This window comes from Myxine glutinosa, chromosome 9, assembly GCF_964187855.1.
Source record: "Myxine glutinosa chromosome 9, kmMyxGlut1.1, whole genome shotgun sequence".
NCBI classification, from domain to species: Eukaryota; Metazoa; Chordata; class Myxini; order Myxiniformes; family Myxinidae; genus Myxine; species Myxine glutinosa.
The window spans coordinates 71,443,441-71,462,680 of record NC_136269.1 but is presented as its reverse complement, the minus strand read 5'-3'; the positions used below and the strand labels follow the sequence as shown (position 1 = coordinate 71,462,680).

The 19,240-nt window shown below is 43.6% G+C and overlaps 1 protein-coding gene across 1 annotated transcript in view; it reads left to right on the top strand.

The window, feature by feature from the left end:
• The window catches only part of RYK (receptor like tyrosine kinase), a 259,256-nt gene that overhangs the window by 30,208 nt on the left and 209,808 nt on the right, over nt 1-19,240 (top strand). The window contains exons 2-3 of the mRNA XM_068129006.2: nt 17,680-17,801; nt 18,069-18,168. Coding sequence (XP_067985107.1) covers nt 17,680-17,801; nt 18,069-18,168 — 222 coding nt within the window. The remainder of the gene's footprint in view (nt 1-17,679; nt 17,802-18,068; nt 18,169-19,240) is intronic.

Below are 19,240 nucleotides of genomic sequence, written 5' to 3'. Positions count from 1 at the left end.
GAAAAACAAAGGTGAAAATAATGTGTAGTCTTTGTGAGGTGCGTTTGCCTGCACACCGTCTGGCGTCCGTGACCGTCTGGTGCCGTCGAAGGTCCCGCGTACCCACGTGGGAAACGCGTGCCCTGGCGCGAAGTCCGTTCATGGGGACAGGCCTTGGCGCGCAGTTCGCTCCTCTAGCCGCTAAGTGCGAAGCGAGCAGGCCTTGATGGTCACTCACAGTCTGCTCCACACAGCACCCAGACGACGCCCAGTCGGCACCGACGAGCTAAGGAAAGGACAAAGCGTTCGCTCGAACCGATGAAAGCCAGGGACCACGAGACAAAATGCCAGGACACGACCGCCCACGATGAATTCCAGATGCCGAGAGAGATGCACACGCGGCCGCTCGTCACCAAAGCCAGGACCCAAGAGAGACAAAATGTCTGGACTCGTCTTTTATTCTCAAGGCTCTGACGTCACCCGACGATCCCCGTGCGTGCTCCTATGAGCGGGTCCCTCTCATCGCTCAACAATACCGGACCAATCACTGCTCTTCGGGGAGTGGCCTCACCTGCCTACTTGATGTTGCGATGTGGCAGTTGGTGGCGCCAGCGGTATTGTTCAATGTCCTGTTCTGGTTGGTTTTTATTTACTGTTTATTTTAGATGTGGAATGCATGGCGGGTGTGGTGTGTCATTAGGAACAACAAGGGGAAAAGTACAGAGGCGATTTACATACAGGGGATTTACCATTAATCCCTAATAGTCAGGGCCCTTAGGGATATTTTGGTTCAAATTCTTCCAAAAGCATCAAATTTGGCGCAGATGTTGCCCATGCCATACTCTTTCGATTTTTGACGGGCGCCAAGGGCGGTATGATCCGGGGACCATACCGGTCCATCCCGCCATGTCACCTGACCTATGACGTCATAATTAGGATATTCATCCAATCACATGGCGTACTATAAGTGGTCAAAGTTCAAAATGAATCGATCGAAAAATGAAGGCAGGGATCCATTTTTAAGGTTTTCATAAAATCCAATATGGCCGCCAGGTCACATGACCTATGACGTCATATTTATGACATGTATACAATCATGTATACATGAACCCGGATCATGATCGCACAAAAATTGAACACAAGGATATGGCATACAGTTCATAAAACATCAAAATCCGTACCTTTGTAATTAGACTGATGAACTGCATATGCCTGAAAATTAGGAAATAGACATGTAAATATTTCCTCTAATTGTCAAAAATAAGGTCAGAGTTCGATTACCCAACCCAGAAACATAAAATGGTGAACCTCGTGTAAATCTTGACAAAAAACTCAAAAACTGACATGTTTGACTCAAAAATGACCTTTAAGATGACCTTGAGGGTTGACCTTGACCTCGAATCATCAAAATAACATCATAATTGGATTCCTCGACCTCGAAAACCCCTGAAAAGTGGTATCATACATGATTCCAACCCTTTTGGTTATTTAACTGATTTTCCTCTAATCCGGGTGGCGGCCATTTAGTATTTCGCCAATATGGGGCCCCTCAAAAATCGAGAGAGTATGGCATGGGCAACATCTGGGCCAAATTTGGTGCTTTTGGAAGAATTTGAACCAAACGGCCCCAAAATATCCCGAAGGGCCCTGACTATAACTAATTAACATAACCCGACCCCCGTCATGGGGACAAAGATACACTGACATGACATCCGGTCTTACGGATTCCCTACTTATGGTACATGAGGGTTCTTCTTCTTCATCACGGCATTCGTAGCATGGTAATCTATATACTTCTACCTGGACTAAGGTATTTCATTCCCTACCTCCCACAAACGTAACAGTATGTATTTTGTACCAACCAATTACAGACACGTTGGGTGTGATGTATTCTTCGGGACAAGCATTGGACAAGCGCGATGTGTGTGCACATTATAGGCAACAATTGGATTAGATGAAAGAATTGTCCACATGTGCAGTGCAGCCTACTTTACCTGTCCCTTTTGGACCACAATTGCACATTACATAAACCTGTAAGTGTTGCCATTGCAGACATATTGGACAAACGTGATATGTATGTGATGGATTTCAATCACGAACTCTTCAAAGATAATGAGCTTTATTGAAATCAATCCTCCACATCATCTACAAAAGAATCATAACATATTTAGTATGCGTTCGTAGAAAATGCCCTATGTAAAGCAAGCCATATGAAAGATGCCTCATTTTAACTTACCAGCTCAAATTCAGTCACAAGTAGAATGTAATCCCCTGGCTCTTGAGCCAACCCTCTTATAGGCACCTCTTACGGCCAGAGAGGGAACTACAACAACAGATCTTCGCCTTTATTTCATCACAATGTACATGATGAATACTGATGATAATTAATTAGAGATAATGGATGAATTGTACATGTACACCTACTTCTGCAATAGCATAGAAAACTAATATTATGTATGGCATTTTAAGTTTTTACAGAAAAATGAAGGACCGCAAAGAGGTCTCTTTGAAACCAAGAGACTGTAACTGCATTGAAAATACATTTACTTCTTCATGTAGCTGTATGAATCAAATTGGTACCCCTTTATATGAACTTTTCTAGAGCATTACTTGGTTCCTCCTAAGGACACAAGGGTATTCCAGCATGCACACAATATTTTTTTTGAAAGTCACTTCTTTTCTATGTTTTGGCATTTTCTACAAGCTGTGGAATGTCCCTTCTTTTCTATACTTTGCCACGTGGCACATAACATATAAAGGGGCCTTTTATATATCGTATAGCACCATGTCTCAAAACGTTGTGTTCGAGTTATGACAAAACTAGGTGGATGAGTTGGGTTAGTAACAAGATACAAGAACAAGCTGATAAGATTTTGGTTCATGTCTGGATCCAGATCTGGCCTATTAGTGGGATACAAACTACTATCCCAAATCCGTCCCTCTCTTTACCCACCGTACCCAGTCGTACCCAGTTGCTCCTGGGCTCTGTGTTCTTTTCTCCTGACAAGGTGGAGACGTTTCTGTCAATCCTCGACTCTGATTCTGCAACAGGACCAGAGGGCATCAGCCCACGGGTCCTAAAATCCTGCTCTGCCACTCTTTCACAACCTCTCTCTGTTCTCTTCACCCTCTCTTTTGCTCAAGGGCATCTGCTATCAGCTTGGAAATCAGCCAACATTACTGCTTTACACAAAGAAGGTGCAAAAACAGATCCTTGCAACGACAGACCAATCAGCCTTCTCCCAATTATCAGCAAGGTCATGAAATCTATCATTGCTTCGGAAATCAAATCCTTCCTGTTCTCAAATGGCTTGATCTCTGAATATCAATTTGGTTTCAGACCAGGTCACTCTACTCTGGACATGCTGCTTCTGCTGTCTCAATAATGGATGGAGGTCCTCAATGTCAAACTGGAAATTAGAGCTGTCTCCCTTGACATATCATGTGCCTTCTATACAGTCTGGCAACCCGCTCTGCTCACCAAACTCTCCTCCAATGGTATCCATGGAAATCTCCACGCATGGCTTGCGGATTTCCTCTCTGGTCGTAGTCAACGTGTGGCCCTGAATGGGTTTCTCTCTTCTCCCAGTCCTGTTCAGGCTGGAGTTCCCCAAGGCAGTGTTCTGGGCCCTGTGCTTTTTCTGGTCTTCATCAATGATCTCTCCGACTCACTGGAAAATCCTCTCTATCTCTTTGCTGATGACTCCACTCTCTGCCGCTCCATACCTCATCCCTCAGATCGGCAGTCTGCAGCTTCCTCCCGCTCTGCAGACCTGGGCAAAATCACAGACTGGGCAAACAAGTGGAACATGTCTTTCAATCCTGACAAATCTCACACTCTCACTATGTCTCTCCGAAAAGACCGACTGGACAACCCTCCTATCTACTTTCTGAACAATCCTCTCCAATAAGTTTTGTCACTCAAGCTTTTGGGTTTCACTATCTGCGATGATCTCTCCCGGGAAAACCACATTTGCAAGCTGGCCTCCAAAGCCAGTCGCCGACTGGGCATCCTCCGTCGTGCGGAGTCCTTCCTTGGCACACCTGAGCTCCTCACCACATACAAGGCTTTCATCCGCAGCTCAATGGAATACTGTTCTCCCCTCTGGGCTTGTGCTCCTGCCTCGCACCTAGCTCGGCTTCACGCTGTTGAAACCAAAGCTTTCAGAATCATTGGAATCTCCGGCGATGAAGCTAACTCCGAGGGCCTTTCACTCACTCACCGCAGGCAGCTTGGTGGTCTTTCTGTCTTCTACCGACTCTTCTCCGGCCTTGCTCCCCCAACAAACTCCCTCACTCGCTTCAATCCTACTCCTCCCTCCAGGTCTTTAAAACAGCTGTTCACCACCATCTCTTATCTTCTCCCATCCAAAAGCATGATCTTTTCTACCCCTGTTAATTCACCCCAGATCCCCTTTTTTGAAATACCGATTTCTTTCCTGGAAGTCCTAGCAGTGTCCATGTGTTTTTTTTCCTCTCCCACCCCCCCCCCTTCCCATGCCCTCCCCTAAGTCCCCCCCCCCCCCACCCCACAGATCTCCCCCGATGTCCCTGTTCTCCACTGTTGTACTTGTGTGCTCCCGTCTCTCTCACCGTCTTGTCTTCCGCTCCCTTTATCATATGTTTTATGTGTCAGTTTGTTTTATGTGATTAATGTTAGCTCTTACATGAGCCTCGATCTTCAACACAAAAAAAACAAAAACTAAAAAAATACAAAACGGAAACTGTTCAATCTGGTTGGGGTATGCGCTCCACCGAGTGCCCTGTCTAGTTGGCTATGGGGTTCGGATCAGAACACTGCCAACCCCACCCCTCTCTTCCCTCTAGTCTCTTGAGTATTATTCATCATTTTATCTTTGAAATTTTTAAATCAAAGTTGAATTAATTATCAATCATGTAAATTAACTTGATCATTAATTAATTTAAGGATATACCGTATATTGAATTAGCCCATCAAGGATGAGATTTCAGGATACTCTTGATATATCGTGCATAACACTGCATTTAAAAAAATCTGCATGTGGTCAAAACGGTCGCAAAGTACCATTTTTATACTGTGGAGGCGGCAGTGTCGATGAAAATGGTGCGATTGTGGTTGAGTGAAGCAGAGATGGGGAGGGGAGAAAGACCCAAGGAAAAGGCAACACAGCGTGGCAAACGTGCTTCAGAAAATCAGAAGTGCATTACTGGCAAAATCTAATTATTTTGAGAGCTGTGGATTCCCTGGTGATAAAGTGGGGCAAAGGGCTTGGTCGGGATGAAAAGCTTGGAATTGTGAAGATAAATGAGGATGGGATGATGTAAAAGGTTCATTTTGCATCCTGGTGGATAATGCAGCACTGTATTTCTCAATTCGATGACAATAATAATAATCAAAACTATGATTTGTGCATCTGTATGCAAGTGTGCATGTCTTGTGCTATACATGTTTGGTCAGATTGTGGCAAAAAAAAGAGAATTAAGCATGATGTTCAGTTACTACTACTACTACTACTACTATTCACCAAAACCACTACTATTTCAATGACCCTGATTAATCCCATGTTGTGGGTTTGGCTGCAGTAGATGGATTGGCCCAGGTCTGGACAGGCCTGATCAACTGGAGCTGTTTAGGGTAGGGATTTTGAATTTGTTCAGGGTGCTGGTGATAATTCACCTACTCTTCGTGAAAGACACCACAGGATTTTTAACAACCAGCAAATAATTTTAGCACATGGCTATCCAGCTTAACGTCCATCTGAACGACCGGCACTTTTTGATGCAATTCGCTGCCTGCGAAGTGCAATCCCGAGTTTGTCGTCGGCAATCCAATCCAGGCAAGACAGCTCAAATAAATGTTAGTGTGCTACCTCTGTACCTCCTCCTCATGTGTCTCCTGTCAAATACGGAGAAACAGTCAGGATGTTATCAGTGTGACTTAGATTAACGTTTAAACAACAGTGGTTCCTTATTGCTGTATTGTTGTTAGGCATTGCAACTCGTTGCTCCTTTTGCGTCAGAATAACTCAGGAGGATAATTACTTTGTATATCCAGCCTTTCTTCCAATACCACTATTGGACTGGTCCCCTGACATCTAACCAGAGATTCAATGCAGGAAGCAGCTGAAATGCAAGCAAATTAAGATTTTACTTGATTGGTAAATTTCGCGGTTCCTCAATTGTCCGCGCTCCCCACCTCCTTCCCTACGTCTTCTCCCAAAAATAAAAAGAGCGTAAATAAATTGTGAAAACCGTCTTCGGAAAGTGAAATGTCTTGGGCATCTGCATTATTTATTTTGCCTCATCAAACATTCCACTGATTAAGAGATACCAAAAATTAGTCTGCTCTCTGAGAACACTAAAGGTTAGAATAGAATGTTTTAACATGTTTGCACATTTTCTAAATGTGTATTTTTGCAACTTGATGTTAATTAAGAACCATCAGGGATTCTGTTCACAATGTTTGGACAGATAAGTACTTTTTCTTTTTCCAGGAATATCCAGAGTTCTCATTACCCCTGATCTATTGTCAAAGGTACGAAATATGTTGGAGCTTTTTATTTTTGTAAAATGAACCCAAAGTACAGATTTTGCCAGTGGCTCTTTTTCCATGACCATCTGCGTTTCAACCTTCAAGAATTGCATTATTACTGTGGATGAGGTGTTGACTTTCAAAGACACAATTTGCGACTCACAAGGTGTAGCTTGAGGGATCTCAAAGTGGTCACGTTCCTGAAAGGGTTCCGGTGTGGGCCTGTGGGCCCAGGGGAGCAACCATAACCAAACAATTGGTTCACGAGTTATCAAGTGACCACTATATTCGTCATGTGTGTGCGTCTGTCTGTGTGTGTGTCTCTCTGTCTGCAGCATAACTACCCGATGATGTCATCCGATCTTGATGAAACTTGGGTGGGAGGTTGATATCATGATCTAGTTGTGTCCTGCCTAGAGTGGGCGTATTGCGCCCATTGTGGGCGGAGCCACGCCCGAAAAAGATGTCTTTTTAGGGGGTAATCGAGTTCAAGCTACATCTTCTCCGAGGGGTTTGGTGGAATCTGACAGGGGGGTTCGGTATTTGGTTAGGCCAATGTCATGTGTCTAGCCCCACGGAGCTCGATTTTTCATTTTCGCGTCAAGGTCACAAGGTCACTAAATTTAGAAAAGTCGATTTTTGATGGTTTTATTACATTGTTCGCTTCCTGATAGGGTGAAATGTCGTACATGATCTTATATTATCACATACATCATGAAATACGAGTTTTCCAACAAATTTCAGAATCCTCGACCTTTGACCTTTGAAGGTCACAAAGGTCAAAGGTTCAAAGTTGTCGGAATCAAACCGAATTTTTGGTATTGTGTAGCTAACTAACCTCATAACTGATTATACATTATTTTCTATCTCATTTCAAGGTCAGTAACCTTCGTTTTGACATTTCAAAGTCACAAAGGTCAAATTTTCAAAGTTGTCGGAATCGAACCAAATTTTCGGTATTGTGTAGCTAACTAGTCTCATAACAGATAATACATTCCTATTTATATATTTTCAATGTCGGTTTTGACCTTTGTCATTGAATACCGCTCGCTCGTGAACCATCGTCGTCTCCTGACTTGTTTTAAATTTATCCAAGATAGTGGATCAAGGGTCTACTCTTGCAGAATATACTCCAGCATGTGTAAGGATGCCTCAATGCAGGTGAAAGGACACATTAAATCCAGTATGAACAAAGCGCAGAGGTGTTGAGAAAGTCCAAGCTAATTCTTCGGAACAAATAGACCCATGTGTTCATCGAGAAGTTAAGTCGATTGTAATTCCTTGAGATGTTGATTTTGCTTCTGCAGATCAGTACAATTTCATCACTTCCAAGGGCTTCCCAAGCAATTATAAATCGTCATGCCATCGATTTGCTTTGGAAATGATGCCGAGAGCTCTTTGATTTAGGTTTCAAGCGGCAAACCTTTCCGATGTGAATTACATTTTTGCATTCGCACAATTGGCTGACTTCCACTGCTTACTTATGAAACGTATTTATCTTTGTACTCTTTGCTACCGCCTTTGCCTTCTTATCATTTATTTATTTTGGTTATTTAATCTCCATCGTGGAAATTTGTTTAATCAAAGCGATGGACTTTATTTGATATTGATTTATTGAAGAATGGCGGTTGCATCGTGCTTAACGATGATAATTGAAGCAGTTGTGGACAACTGGACCTCGGAAAGGCCTTAAGCGGAGTGGTTTAAAGCTTTCTGGACAGAATACGAAGGAGTTTTATTGTGGCAGCACCATGATGTGTGTGCTACACATGTAAAAATTTGACCACTGTAGCTGCGACATTGCCACGATGATGACAAATCCTAGGCTGAGCCCATTGTCATAGTGGAAAATGGAATTGGATAATGGCCCTCAGGAAACCTGGGTGCTTGACATTCCAATGCAGATGACGTTTCCTCAAACTCTTTTGGAGCTTTGAGATGAAGCTGACAAAATTCCTCGGCCTGCGTGATGCAGCACACAAGAAGTGCTTTGATGTCACGTCTAGTGAGGATGTGATTATTTTTGGGCATTCATTTATTCTTATGTCGGTGAAATGAATTGATCAGTCTGTCTTCCATCTCTCTTGTCAAGTTTGCATGAATGTGAACAATCAAACGATATCTGCGGCCTACAGCAGACCATTCCTGATGGCGTTACTTGGTCGTCAGGCTTTGTGAGAATGTTGATCGGAATTTGGAAGATGCTCTCTGCATAAAAGTGAAAGCTCGAACTGCGTTTGATGCATACAGTACATAGTTAATTGAGCTACTAGCCCAAATGCCACTAGATCTTGCAGAACCCTAATTTTTTTTTGAATCTTACTTGAAGAAGGCATTGAAATTTACTTCATACGTGAGTGAAAAGCATATATCAAGAATCTACTTCTTTGATTTCGCTTTAATTCCAGTGCTATTAGTTATCTGAGCCTGATTGGATGTGTTGATCATCATTAATTTATTGTGAAGCTTGTGGCTGCTGTTTTGCATCATGGCTCGGAGCGTGGCTGTGTCACTGATGCAATGGCCCCTGTAGGTTGGGGCAGGAATTTGAAATCTGGCCATGGTGCAGGCGATAGCTTGCCTACTCTGTGTGAAAGACACCATGGGATCTTTAACGTCCACCACCTACTGCCAGCAGATGGGATGTCCAGTTTAATGTCCACCCGACGGATGGCACAACATTGAATCACCCTGCCTGTGAAGCACTGGGATGACAGTTTATAGCTGGGTCGGAATTTAAACCCAGGCTTACGCACCTTGGAGGAGAGTGTGCGTACCTCTAGGCCAGCATGATGTGTTGATGAGTTTGGCAGACCTCCGCCACCGAAGGTGGTGATGTTGATGATGGCAAAGATAAAGACTAGTTGATGGAGAAGATGGTGATGATGATGTGGGAGTATTTGAGCCAGATTAATGTGTTGACGGCCCATGTTATGTGAATAGTGTGGAAAATAGTTTGCCGACCCACGATTATTCGGATGCCTTGACCACAGACCACCTCTCTGCGCATGTGAGATCGGGACGAATTCTGAGCCAAGACCGTACAATAAAATGACAGACTTGTCTTCCTAGTCATGGTCCGATTCGGCTTCAAAATATAACATTTCATTTAAATGAGGTCTTCCTCGATCATAAAATGATGAGACAGACAAACAGATGGACGGACATGAATCAATTGCTTAAATCCACGTTTCGCTTGCATGTGGAGGAAAGAAACTCTCTTTCTGTGATGTAGCATACTCTTCACAGTGTGTCGGTGCTGCTGAAGCAGCTCCCTGAGCAAGGGTTATACTCGGTGGTTTGCTATAACCTTCCCAGCAGTAGTTGGGGCAGGAATTTCAAATTTGGCCATGGTGCCCGAGATAACTCCCCCAACTCTTTGCAAAGGGCACTGTGGGGTCTCTGACATCCACCAAGCAATGCCGGAAAGACGGGACACACATTTAACATCCATCTGAGGGACGTTAGGCATATTGATGAATCACCCTGCTTGTGAAACACCGGGATGATGGTTTATAGCTGGGTCGGGATTCAAACCTCGGCTAAACAGCTTAGAGATGAGTGTGCATACATCTAGGCCATCCTACCAGCGCATGTGAAGTCACTTCTCAAAATACATATTGTGTATATATACGAGGGGCATATTGTGTATACATATTGTGTATATAAGTAACCTTAAAATATTTTTCACAACTTGTTTATTCCATGTACGTGTGTAACAACTGTTATTTTTCAACATAATCTCCATTGCGTTCAATGCATTTTTTTCATCGCTTTACTAAGGCCTGGATTCCTCTAGGAAAAAATATTTTGGCTGCTTGTGTAGCCATTTGTGCACCGCCTCTTGGACCTCTTCGTCGCATCGGAAAGCTCTTTCACGAGCTTTTAGCTCTTTCACGAGCCTCGATTCAGTATACAAAAAAAAAAAGAAAAAAAAAAAGTGGTTCCACCAAGCGCCTCCAAAGTGGCCCAAAGATGTGGTAATCCGAAGGGGCGAGGTCTGGCGAGTAGGGTGGATGAGGAAGACACTTAAAATGCAGGTCCTCGATGTTTGCAGCTGTAGCGTGGGCAGTTTGTGGCCGAGCATTGTCATGCTGCAGCAAAACACCGGTAGCGAGTAGCCCATGACGTTTTGATCTGATTTCTGGTTTCAGATGATTTTTAAGGAGGATTGTAGATAAATATGAACTTGGCATCTGAAATGAGCCAGGGGAGTGAATGCTGGATATATGTGTGGAGAATAAGATCGTAATTGGAAGCTACTACTACTACTACGACTGCTACTATGACTACTACTATGATAGCTACTATGACTACTATGACTGCTACAGTGCTACACTGCATGTGCAGTTAAGAGGTGTAGCGACACTCCTCTTCCCCAACTCTACTCCCAGCAACCTTAACCATTAAGCCAACACCAGGCTCGACAAGGTAAACTGAGAAAGGGGGGGAGGGGGGGGGGGGTTAAAACCTCCGACCAGATATGACCGATAAAACATCTAAACAATATCACTGAAATAAAGGCTAAAAAAACATTTTGCAGAGCTTGACTTGGTTGAGATGACAGAATGCCAGACGAATTGTGGAACAGGTTTAAGACATTGTAAAAGAAGAGGCCAAAAGCAAGCTGAAAGAAGATGGTTAAATGACTGTCTGTCAGAAGAGGCAATAAATATTGCATGCAGAAGAAGAGAGATGAAAGCAAAAGGCACATTAAGAGAGGACAACATCAAGCGGCTAAATGTAGACTTCCAACGACAAGCTAGGAAAGGCAAAGATAAATATTTCAGAGGCATGCACAGAGATACAAAGTGACAACTGAGCGGGATAAACGGGACATCTTATTAAAAAGATCACAGAGATTACAGGAACATTTAAGTCGAGGATTTGGGGCCCAGTAAGAGTCGGTTATTTTGTCTAAAACACTCCCCGACACTCACTGATGAACCTCTGAAAGTTTGATGAATATCCGTCAGCCATCTCTGAGAAAAATAGTCATACACACACACAGACAGACACACTGCTCTTTTATAGCATAGATAGCAAAGCTTTCGATTGTGTTGATCATTAATTGATGTGGATTATGTTTAAAAAAAATGGTGATGTTGGAGCACCTCATATATCTGATAAGAATCCTGTACACGAATCAAGAATATACAGTAAGAACAGAGTATGGAAAGACAGAATAGTTTGAGATTGGAAAAGGAGTTAGACCGGTACATTCTCTCCCCTTACTTGTTCAATCTGCAGAGTGAGTACATCATGATGAAATCAAACTTAGATGACATGGAGGATGGAGTCGGGATTAGAGGAAGATGTATCAACAATCTAAGGTATGCTGACGATACCACTCCTTTGGGAGGAAGTAAAGAGGACTTGATGAAACCGCTGCAGATAATGAAGAAGGAAAGTGAAAAAGCTGGTCTTTATTTATACCTACAAATACTAAAATCTTGTCAACCTAGAAGATGGATGCGTTCAGATTTGGAGACGATCATGTGAAAATAGTGGAGAGTTTCATCTTCCTGGGTTCTAAGATGGAAGTGAGTGGAGAATGTGAAGGAGAAATTCATAGACGGTTCGCTTTGGGGAGAACAGCAATGTCAGGATTGACAAAGATCTCGAAAGACAAAGCTGTGACGATACAAACCAAGAGGAGGCTGGGGAATGGTCTGGTATTTCCAGTTGCAATATGTGGATGTGAGTTATGGACACTGAAGAAGAAAGAAAGGAAGAAGATTGACAGTTTTCAAATGCGGTGTTTGTAGACTAATGCTAAAAATTCCATGGACTTGAAGAAGAACAAATAAATCGGTGATTGACGAATTTTGAATACCATGTACATTGTACATTAGAAGTGCTGATGCTGAAACACAAACCATTATACTTTAGACACCTAATATGTGCTGCATGGATGCGGTAACTGTTACAACCAAGCTGTCTCTTCCAGAGCTTGCGGAAGCAGTGCAGGGTAGGGATGTTTGGAGAAATCTGATCATGACTGTTGCTAGAAGTCAGAAATGACTTGATGGAACTGTATGACTCAATGACAGCCTACACATACTTGGGAGGTGGGGAGGGGGGGGGGGGCAGCGAGATAGGAGGAGAGGGGGGGGGGGGGGAGTATGAGGTCTGAGCCGAGAGATGTCAGTCATTTTTTTCTGTCCTCCAAATGCTGTGGGTATCTGAGAAGATAAATGTTGCGGCTCGACTACCTGCACTTTGGCCTTTTGGAATGGGTGTGTAAATGAAACTTAATGGCTGGATTGCCCAGTTCCATTGGCCATTAAGATGGACGCTGACTTACTTCCTTTGAAAGGCACTGGAAATCTTTGATTTCCACATGGGAATGGTCGCAGATGACACGGCTGACATAACTGCCCCTTCTCCTCCTTCAAAGGACAGTATGTACACACTATGAATAAGTGTCCTGTCATGATGCACCAGGCAAATTTCCACATGTTTTTTGGAGGCATCTTTAGAAAATATATGCATGCAAGCCTCTTATTATTATTATTTTTTGTATAATTTGGCCAAACCTGCTTTCCAGTAAAATTAATGACATAGTTACATACCTACTGACTCCGTGGCCATGTGGCCACCTGCCCGTTAAATTGGCCATTCCACTTGGCACAACAGGGTAATGCACCACTAATGATTGCAAAATATATTATAGCTAACCTGAGTGTGCATGAGCATTAAAGCCAGAATGATGTATATTTTTCAGGATGGTGTGCTCTACCACCCTGTACCTCGCTCGATGGTTAGTGCAACGATTACCCACCACAGTGAAGGAATTGTGACATGATTTGGAAGTGCGAATGTGTTGGCAATGTTTGAGAAAGCATGCATCTGGGGTGTCTATGATGCAGGAATCTGCCGTTAGGTTATCTGAGGGCACTTGCAATGACGACTGGAGGAACGATGCACGGGAAGCGAAATGCAATTTTACTTTTCCGACATTCTCAAGGTTAGCCTTTTTGTTGAGTACTGAATGCCCGGATTTGCTTCAAAGGAAGTATGAACTCGTAGAAATGTTATTCCATTTTTTTTTTTCTTCCGATGACATTTCGGAGGAGGAGAAATAACCTCGTCTGTAGGGGAATTGGAAAATTGACGAAGGAAAGAAAATTGAGTATTTGGCGAGACGTGTGATTTATCCACTGCTTCCTCAGACAGATTATCTTTTCCTATCAATAAACTTTTGTTCGTAGCATACTGTCCGTTTTTGAAGATGCTCTTCTCAACTTAAAGTGGTTATTGTTGTGAAATACATTCTGTGGTATGGTGGATGAAGGTGGATGGTTTACAGAAACTCTCGTGTCATTACTGATTAAGTGGGTGCAAGTTCTGAACTAAAGGGTTTCCTTGTGTCTGCTCACGGAGGATTATATTTCCCAAGATAAATGAATTGCCTTGTCGATCAAGGTGGTGTGGCGCTTGTTTGGAGTGGCACTCGTAGATCTTCGCTAATACAATGTAGTTTTCACCTGGGAGGGATGTTTGTGGCTGAGGGAGTAGTATGCTTGGGGAAAATTTGCCTCCCTTTTATTTTTCTCTCATCTTGCCCTGTTTTTTTTAAATTTACTTTTCATATTTTGTCTGCCCCCCCCCCCCCCCCCCCCCATTTTTATGCCTCCGCCGACGAAGTCACCAGAGGCATTATGCTTTCAGTTTGTCCGTCCGTCCATGATAGATTTTCGTTACCGCGATAACTTTAGAACGGCTGAAGGGATCTTAGTCAAACTTGGTGCAGGTGTGTGCAATGAGGTAAATATGAACTAATTAGATTTTGGTGTCATGAGGTCAAAGGTCAGAGGTTATGCTAGGTAAAAATCCTGTTACCATGATGACTTGTGAACCAGTGATGGGATTCTGACCAAATTTGGTACACTTATGTAGAATGATGTAAAGATGAACTGATTATATATTGGCGTCAAGAGGTCGAAGGTCAAATGTCAAATTCTGTAATATGTCTATAGCTTGAGAACGGCTAAAGTGATCTAATTCAAACTTCGTACAGGTATGTATAATGATGGAAAGATGAACTGATTGACCTTTGTTTGACCACAACATCTAAAGTCTGTCATATGTCTATAACTTGAGAACGGCTGAAGTGATCTAATTTAAACTATGTACAGGTAAACAGGTATGTATAATGTTGTAAAGATTAATTGATTGGATTTTGGTGTCCTGAGGTCAAAGGCCAAAGGTCAGAGGTCATGTCAGGTGAAAATATGATAACTTGTGAACAGCTGAAGGGATTTAAATTCAAAGTTAGTACAGGTTTGTATGATGATGTACAGATTAACTGATTAGATATTGGTGTCAATAGGTCAAAGGGTAAAGGTTAAAGTCTGTAATATGTCTATAACTTGAGAACGGCTAAAGGGATCTAACTCAAAATTGGTACTGATATATGTATAATTATGTAAAGTTTAGCTGATTGGATGTTGGGGGTCCCGAGGTCAAAGGCCAAAGGTCAGAGGCCATGTCAGGTAAAAATGTGATGACTTGTGAACATCTGAAGGGATTTAAATCAAACTTGCTGCAAGTATTATAATAATGTAATAATGTGGGCGGAGGCATATCCGTCGACGTCGTGACGTCGAAGAGTGTTGTTCTAGTTCTTCATATCGGCCCAATGTTTCTTCATCGCATCCTTGTTTTTCTTTGATGTGACCCACTTTTTCTTCATCTTGGCCCCATTTTTCTTGGGTGCCACCCCCTCTTTCTGCATGTCATTCATATTTTTCTTCGGCACCCCCTTTTTCTTTGACACACTCCATTTTTCTTTGGCACTGCCCCCATTTCCCGTGACTGCACCCCAAATTTTCTTCACCATGTCCCCCCTATTTCTCTTCAACTCGCCCCCCGTTTTTCTTGACGTCTCCATTTCCTCCCCCTCCCCCATCCCCCAATCCTCATTTCCCGTTAAGCACACCACCAATTTTCTTCAATTCGGGCCATTTTTCTTCATTGGTCCCCTTTTCCTCATCACACCCCCAATTTCCTCATTGCACCCCTTTTTCCATCACCACAACCCTTTTTTTGCTTCATTATGGCCCCATTTTCCTTTGCCACAGCCCAGTTTCACTTCAGCACCCCCATTTTCCTTCAGTGTGCCCCCTTTTTCATCTCGCCTCCTTCAATTGTTGTCTTCCCATTTTCTCTCGGGTCCCCTCATTCCCATTCTCTCTTGCCCCACCTCCTTCCTGTTTCTCTCTCCCTCTCTCTCTCTCTCTCTCTCTCTCCCTCTCCTCTCTCCAGTTCTCTCCCACCGCTACTCCATCCAGTTATCTCTCGCACATCCTCCTTCCTGTTCTTTATTGCGCCTCCTCCTGTGGCCTCTACTCCACCACCTCATCTTCTGTTACCTCCATCCCCTTCACCTCGCCTTCTGTCACCTCCACTACCCCCTTGCCTTCTGCCGCCTCCTCCCTCCTCGTCTTCTGTCACCTCCATCCGCTCACCTTCTGCTGCTTCCACCCCCCCTCGCCTACTGTCCCCTCCACTCCCCCCTCGCCTTCTGTCACCTCTGCTACCCCCTCACCTTCTGTCACTTCCGCTACCCTCCTCGCCTTCTGTTACCTCCGCTCTCCCCCTCACCTTCTGTCCCCTCCACTCCCTCCTTGCCTTCTGTCGTCCCCACCCCCATCACTTTCTGTTGCCTCCATCCCCCCTCCCTTTCTGTGGCCTCCACCCCTCGCTTTCTGTGGTCTCCACCCCCTTTACCTTCTGTGGCCTCCACCCCACTTGCCTTCTGTGGCCTCCACCCCCCTTGCCTTCTGTGGTCTCCACCCCCCTTGCCTTCTGTCGCCTCCACCCCACACACCCCTGGGGCATGGTAACAATTATATAAATGAATAGGATTATAAATAATTAGATTGACATATGTGGGAAAATTACACGCCCAGACCAGGAATCAAATCCAGGTCCTCTGGTGAACCCTACCAGTGCTCTGCCATCTGAGATATTTAAGAGAGTGGCAATTCTATATGTGGGGAAAATTACATGCTTGATCAGGGTCGCTCAGATAGCTCAGATGGCAGAGCACTGGTACGGTTCACTAGAGGACCTGGGTTCGATTCCTGGTCTGGGCCTGTAATTTAACTACATATGTCATTTTAATTATTTATAATCCTGGTCATTTATATAATAAAGAAAAATATTCGTTTTCCCTTAATTTTTGAGCAATGTATTTGTGGATATTACATTCCTCAACAGCGGAGGCTTGTTTTCCTTTTGAAAAGAGCTCGTGACAGACAGGGATTATCTAGAAGCATTTTGGTGCATTATGATTATTGCAAAAATAGGCCGAGTGCATGGAATATGGAGACGCTTGACTGGGTGTAGAGATGCAGGAATTGTCATGGTGAGTGATTTCAGCTGGCCCAAAACCTGGCTCGTGGAACAAAGCACCACCTTCCGCAACAATAATGATGGTTGGGCTGTTGGTTGCTGCTCGCACTTATTTCGTCCATGTTGTCAGCAAGTAGTCGTTTGTGCTATTTGTGCCCTCCCTGCACAGCTGGAAGCCAGGTGGATTGCTTTTTCTTTTTTTTATATCTTGTGAAGAAAGCTTGGGCGCAGTATTCCTGCACATTTCCCTTCGCCTTTGAAGTAATATCGGCAGCTACTTGTTAGCATCTGGGTTACGTGGTAGACGTATTATTGTTTCTGCTGTTGTGTGTTTGGAAAATGTCATGTTGACTATCAACAAGAGCCTCTTGGGGGTGCTATGCACCCAGGTGTATCATAGCTGTGGAAGAACTGGAGGGCTCTTTATTTGAGTGAGGTTGCAACAATATAACCTCCTGGTTCTGCTGCCTGGGTTTTCAAGGGCATCTTGGTGCATCCCAGGGGCAATGAAAATGTGCAGAATGGAGATGAAATCTTCTTTTGGAATGCATGTTCTGGGAGCAACCATAGACCTCCACGCTCCACCATTTGCTTTTTTACCGAGTTCACTATAGTGTTTTTTTATTTTTATTTTTCCAATCATTCGCGATGGACATTGTAATTGCCGAATGGGTCTTTGTTTGGGATGCGTCGTTTCAGGCATTGGGCTGCCTCAGTTTTTTAATTTGACAACTAGGAAATTTGAGATGGACTTGTCTGTCCAAATGACCTCTTTCCTGTCTTGCTGATGACTTGTGGTGCCCTGACGTGAGTGCTGTGTGTCCCAGGGTTTGACGCGGAGTTGTACTACATCCGGGATGGATTCGTAAACCACTGTGCCATTTCGTTCAACCTGTCCGTCTCCACAGAGACGAACAGCCTGCTGCTGACTTGGAATGCACGAGAAATGGTATATCAGCTAGGCATTCGCCTCTGCACACCTTTTCACCATCTTTTATTCCCTGTTTAACCTCGCCCCTGTCTCTCTCTACCCCTGTGCTGTTTGCTGTCGATCTTCTTTTCTCCACACTGGTTTCAGCAAAGTTCCTCTACCCGACTATCTTATACATTTAACCTTTCCTCCTTCGGTTCTCCAATCTGCTCCTATGTTCTTTCATTTTCAATTTCTGTTTCGTAACCCACTCCTCTTGGCCATCAAATCCACCCTTCCTCGCAGGTGAATTACCATCTGGCTTTCCATGTGGACAGACCTTTAGCCATGAAGCCTCCAACTGTGAACATTTCTTCGAGTGGTCAGGTTCCTCGAGCATTATCAGGTGCTCTCCCAACCTTCTTATATACGCCTATTTGTCGTACATTATTTTGCTTTTCCTTCTGAATGGCTGCTTGGCAAACTTCATTTTGCATTTTTTTCTTCTTTCTTTATTTTAACGTTGTTTAAAAAATATCTGTTTATTTTTGTTCTTTCCTGCATCACCGTTTGTTTTATGTCCAAGATAATTGAAGGTTTCTATACCCATAGCTTCACCAACCATATTATTACAGTGTAATGCTTTCCTTTCATTTCCTTGGCGATTAAATTGTGTATTCATTTAGAGTCATGTTTTGCACTTGGCTGTCTGTCTTGAAGCATACATGCTGAGAGTACAGGTAATGGACAAATAATGGAAACACCTAGGTAAATGAGGGAAACCAAGCAACGGCTTCCACACAGGTGTGGCCCATGTGTTAATGAAGCAAATAACATCTCAGCGTGCTTAGGATCATGTATAAAAATGCTGCACAGGCCTGGTTGCCTATAATTATGGCTAGCATGGCTGCAAGAGGAGACCCCCAATGCCCACATTCACAGAGCACATGTGGTCACCCAATGGTTTGATAAGCATGATACTGATGTACCTCTATAAAGTATCCACATGTCATGGCTTTCTCAGTCACCAAATCTGAACCCAATCGAGCATTTATGGGATATTCTGGAATGACGCCTGAGACAGCGTTTTCCACCTCCATCAGACAGGTGTGAGTTGATTGACTTTCTCGTGGAAGAATGGTGCTGCATCCTTCCTGCAAAATTCCAGACTCTGGTGGACTCTATGCCATGGCGCATACAGGCCGTACTGGCCGCACGTGGTGGCCCAATGCCCTATTAAGTAACTTTACATTGGTGTTTCCATTATTTTGTCCACTACCTGTATATTGAAGACGTCTTAATGACACTTTCTCTTGTTGTCATCTTTGTTTAATTATTGCTGATCTTGATGTTGCCTCTTGAAAGACAAAGGATTTTCAGTTTAGATTGTAATTTCAAATGTTCTGTCACATTAAACTTGGTGATGGATATTTTGGGTTATATTGATGCTATGATTGATTAAAGAATATGGTGGAGGG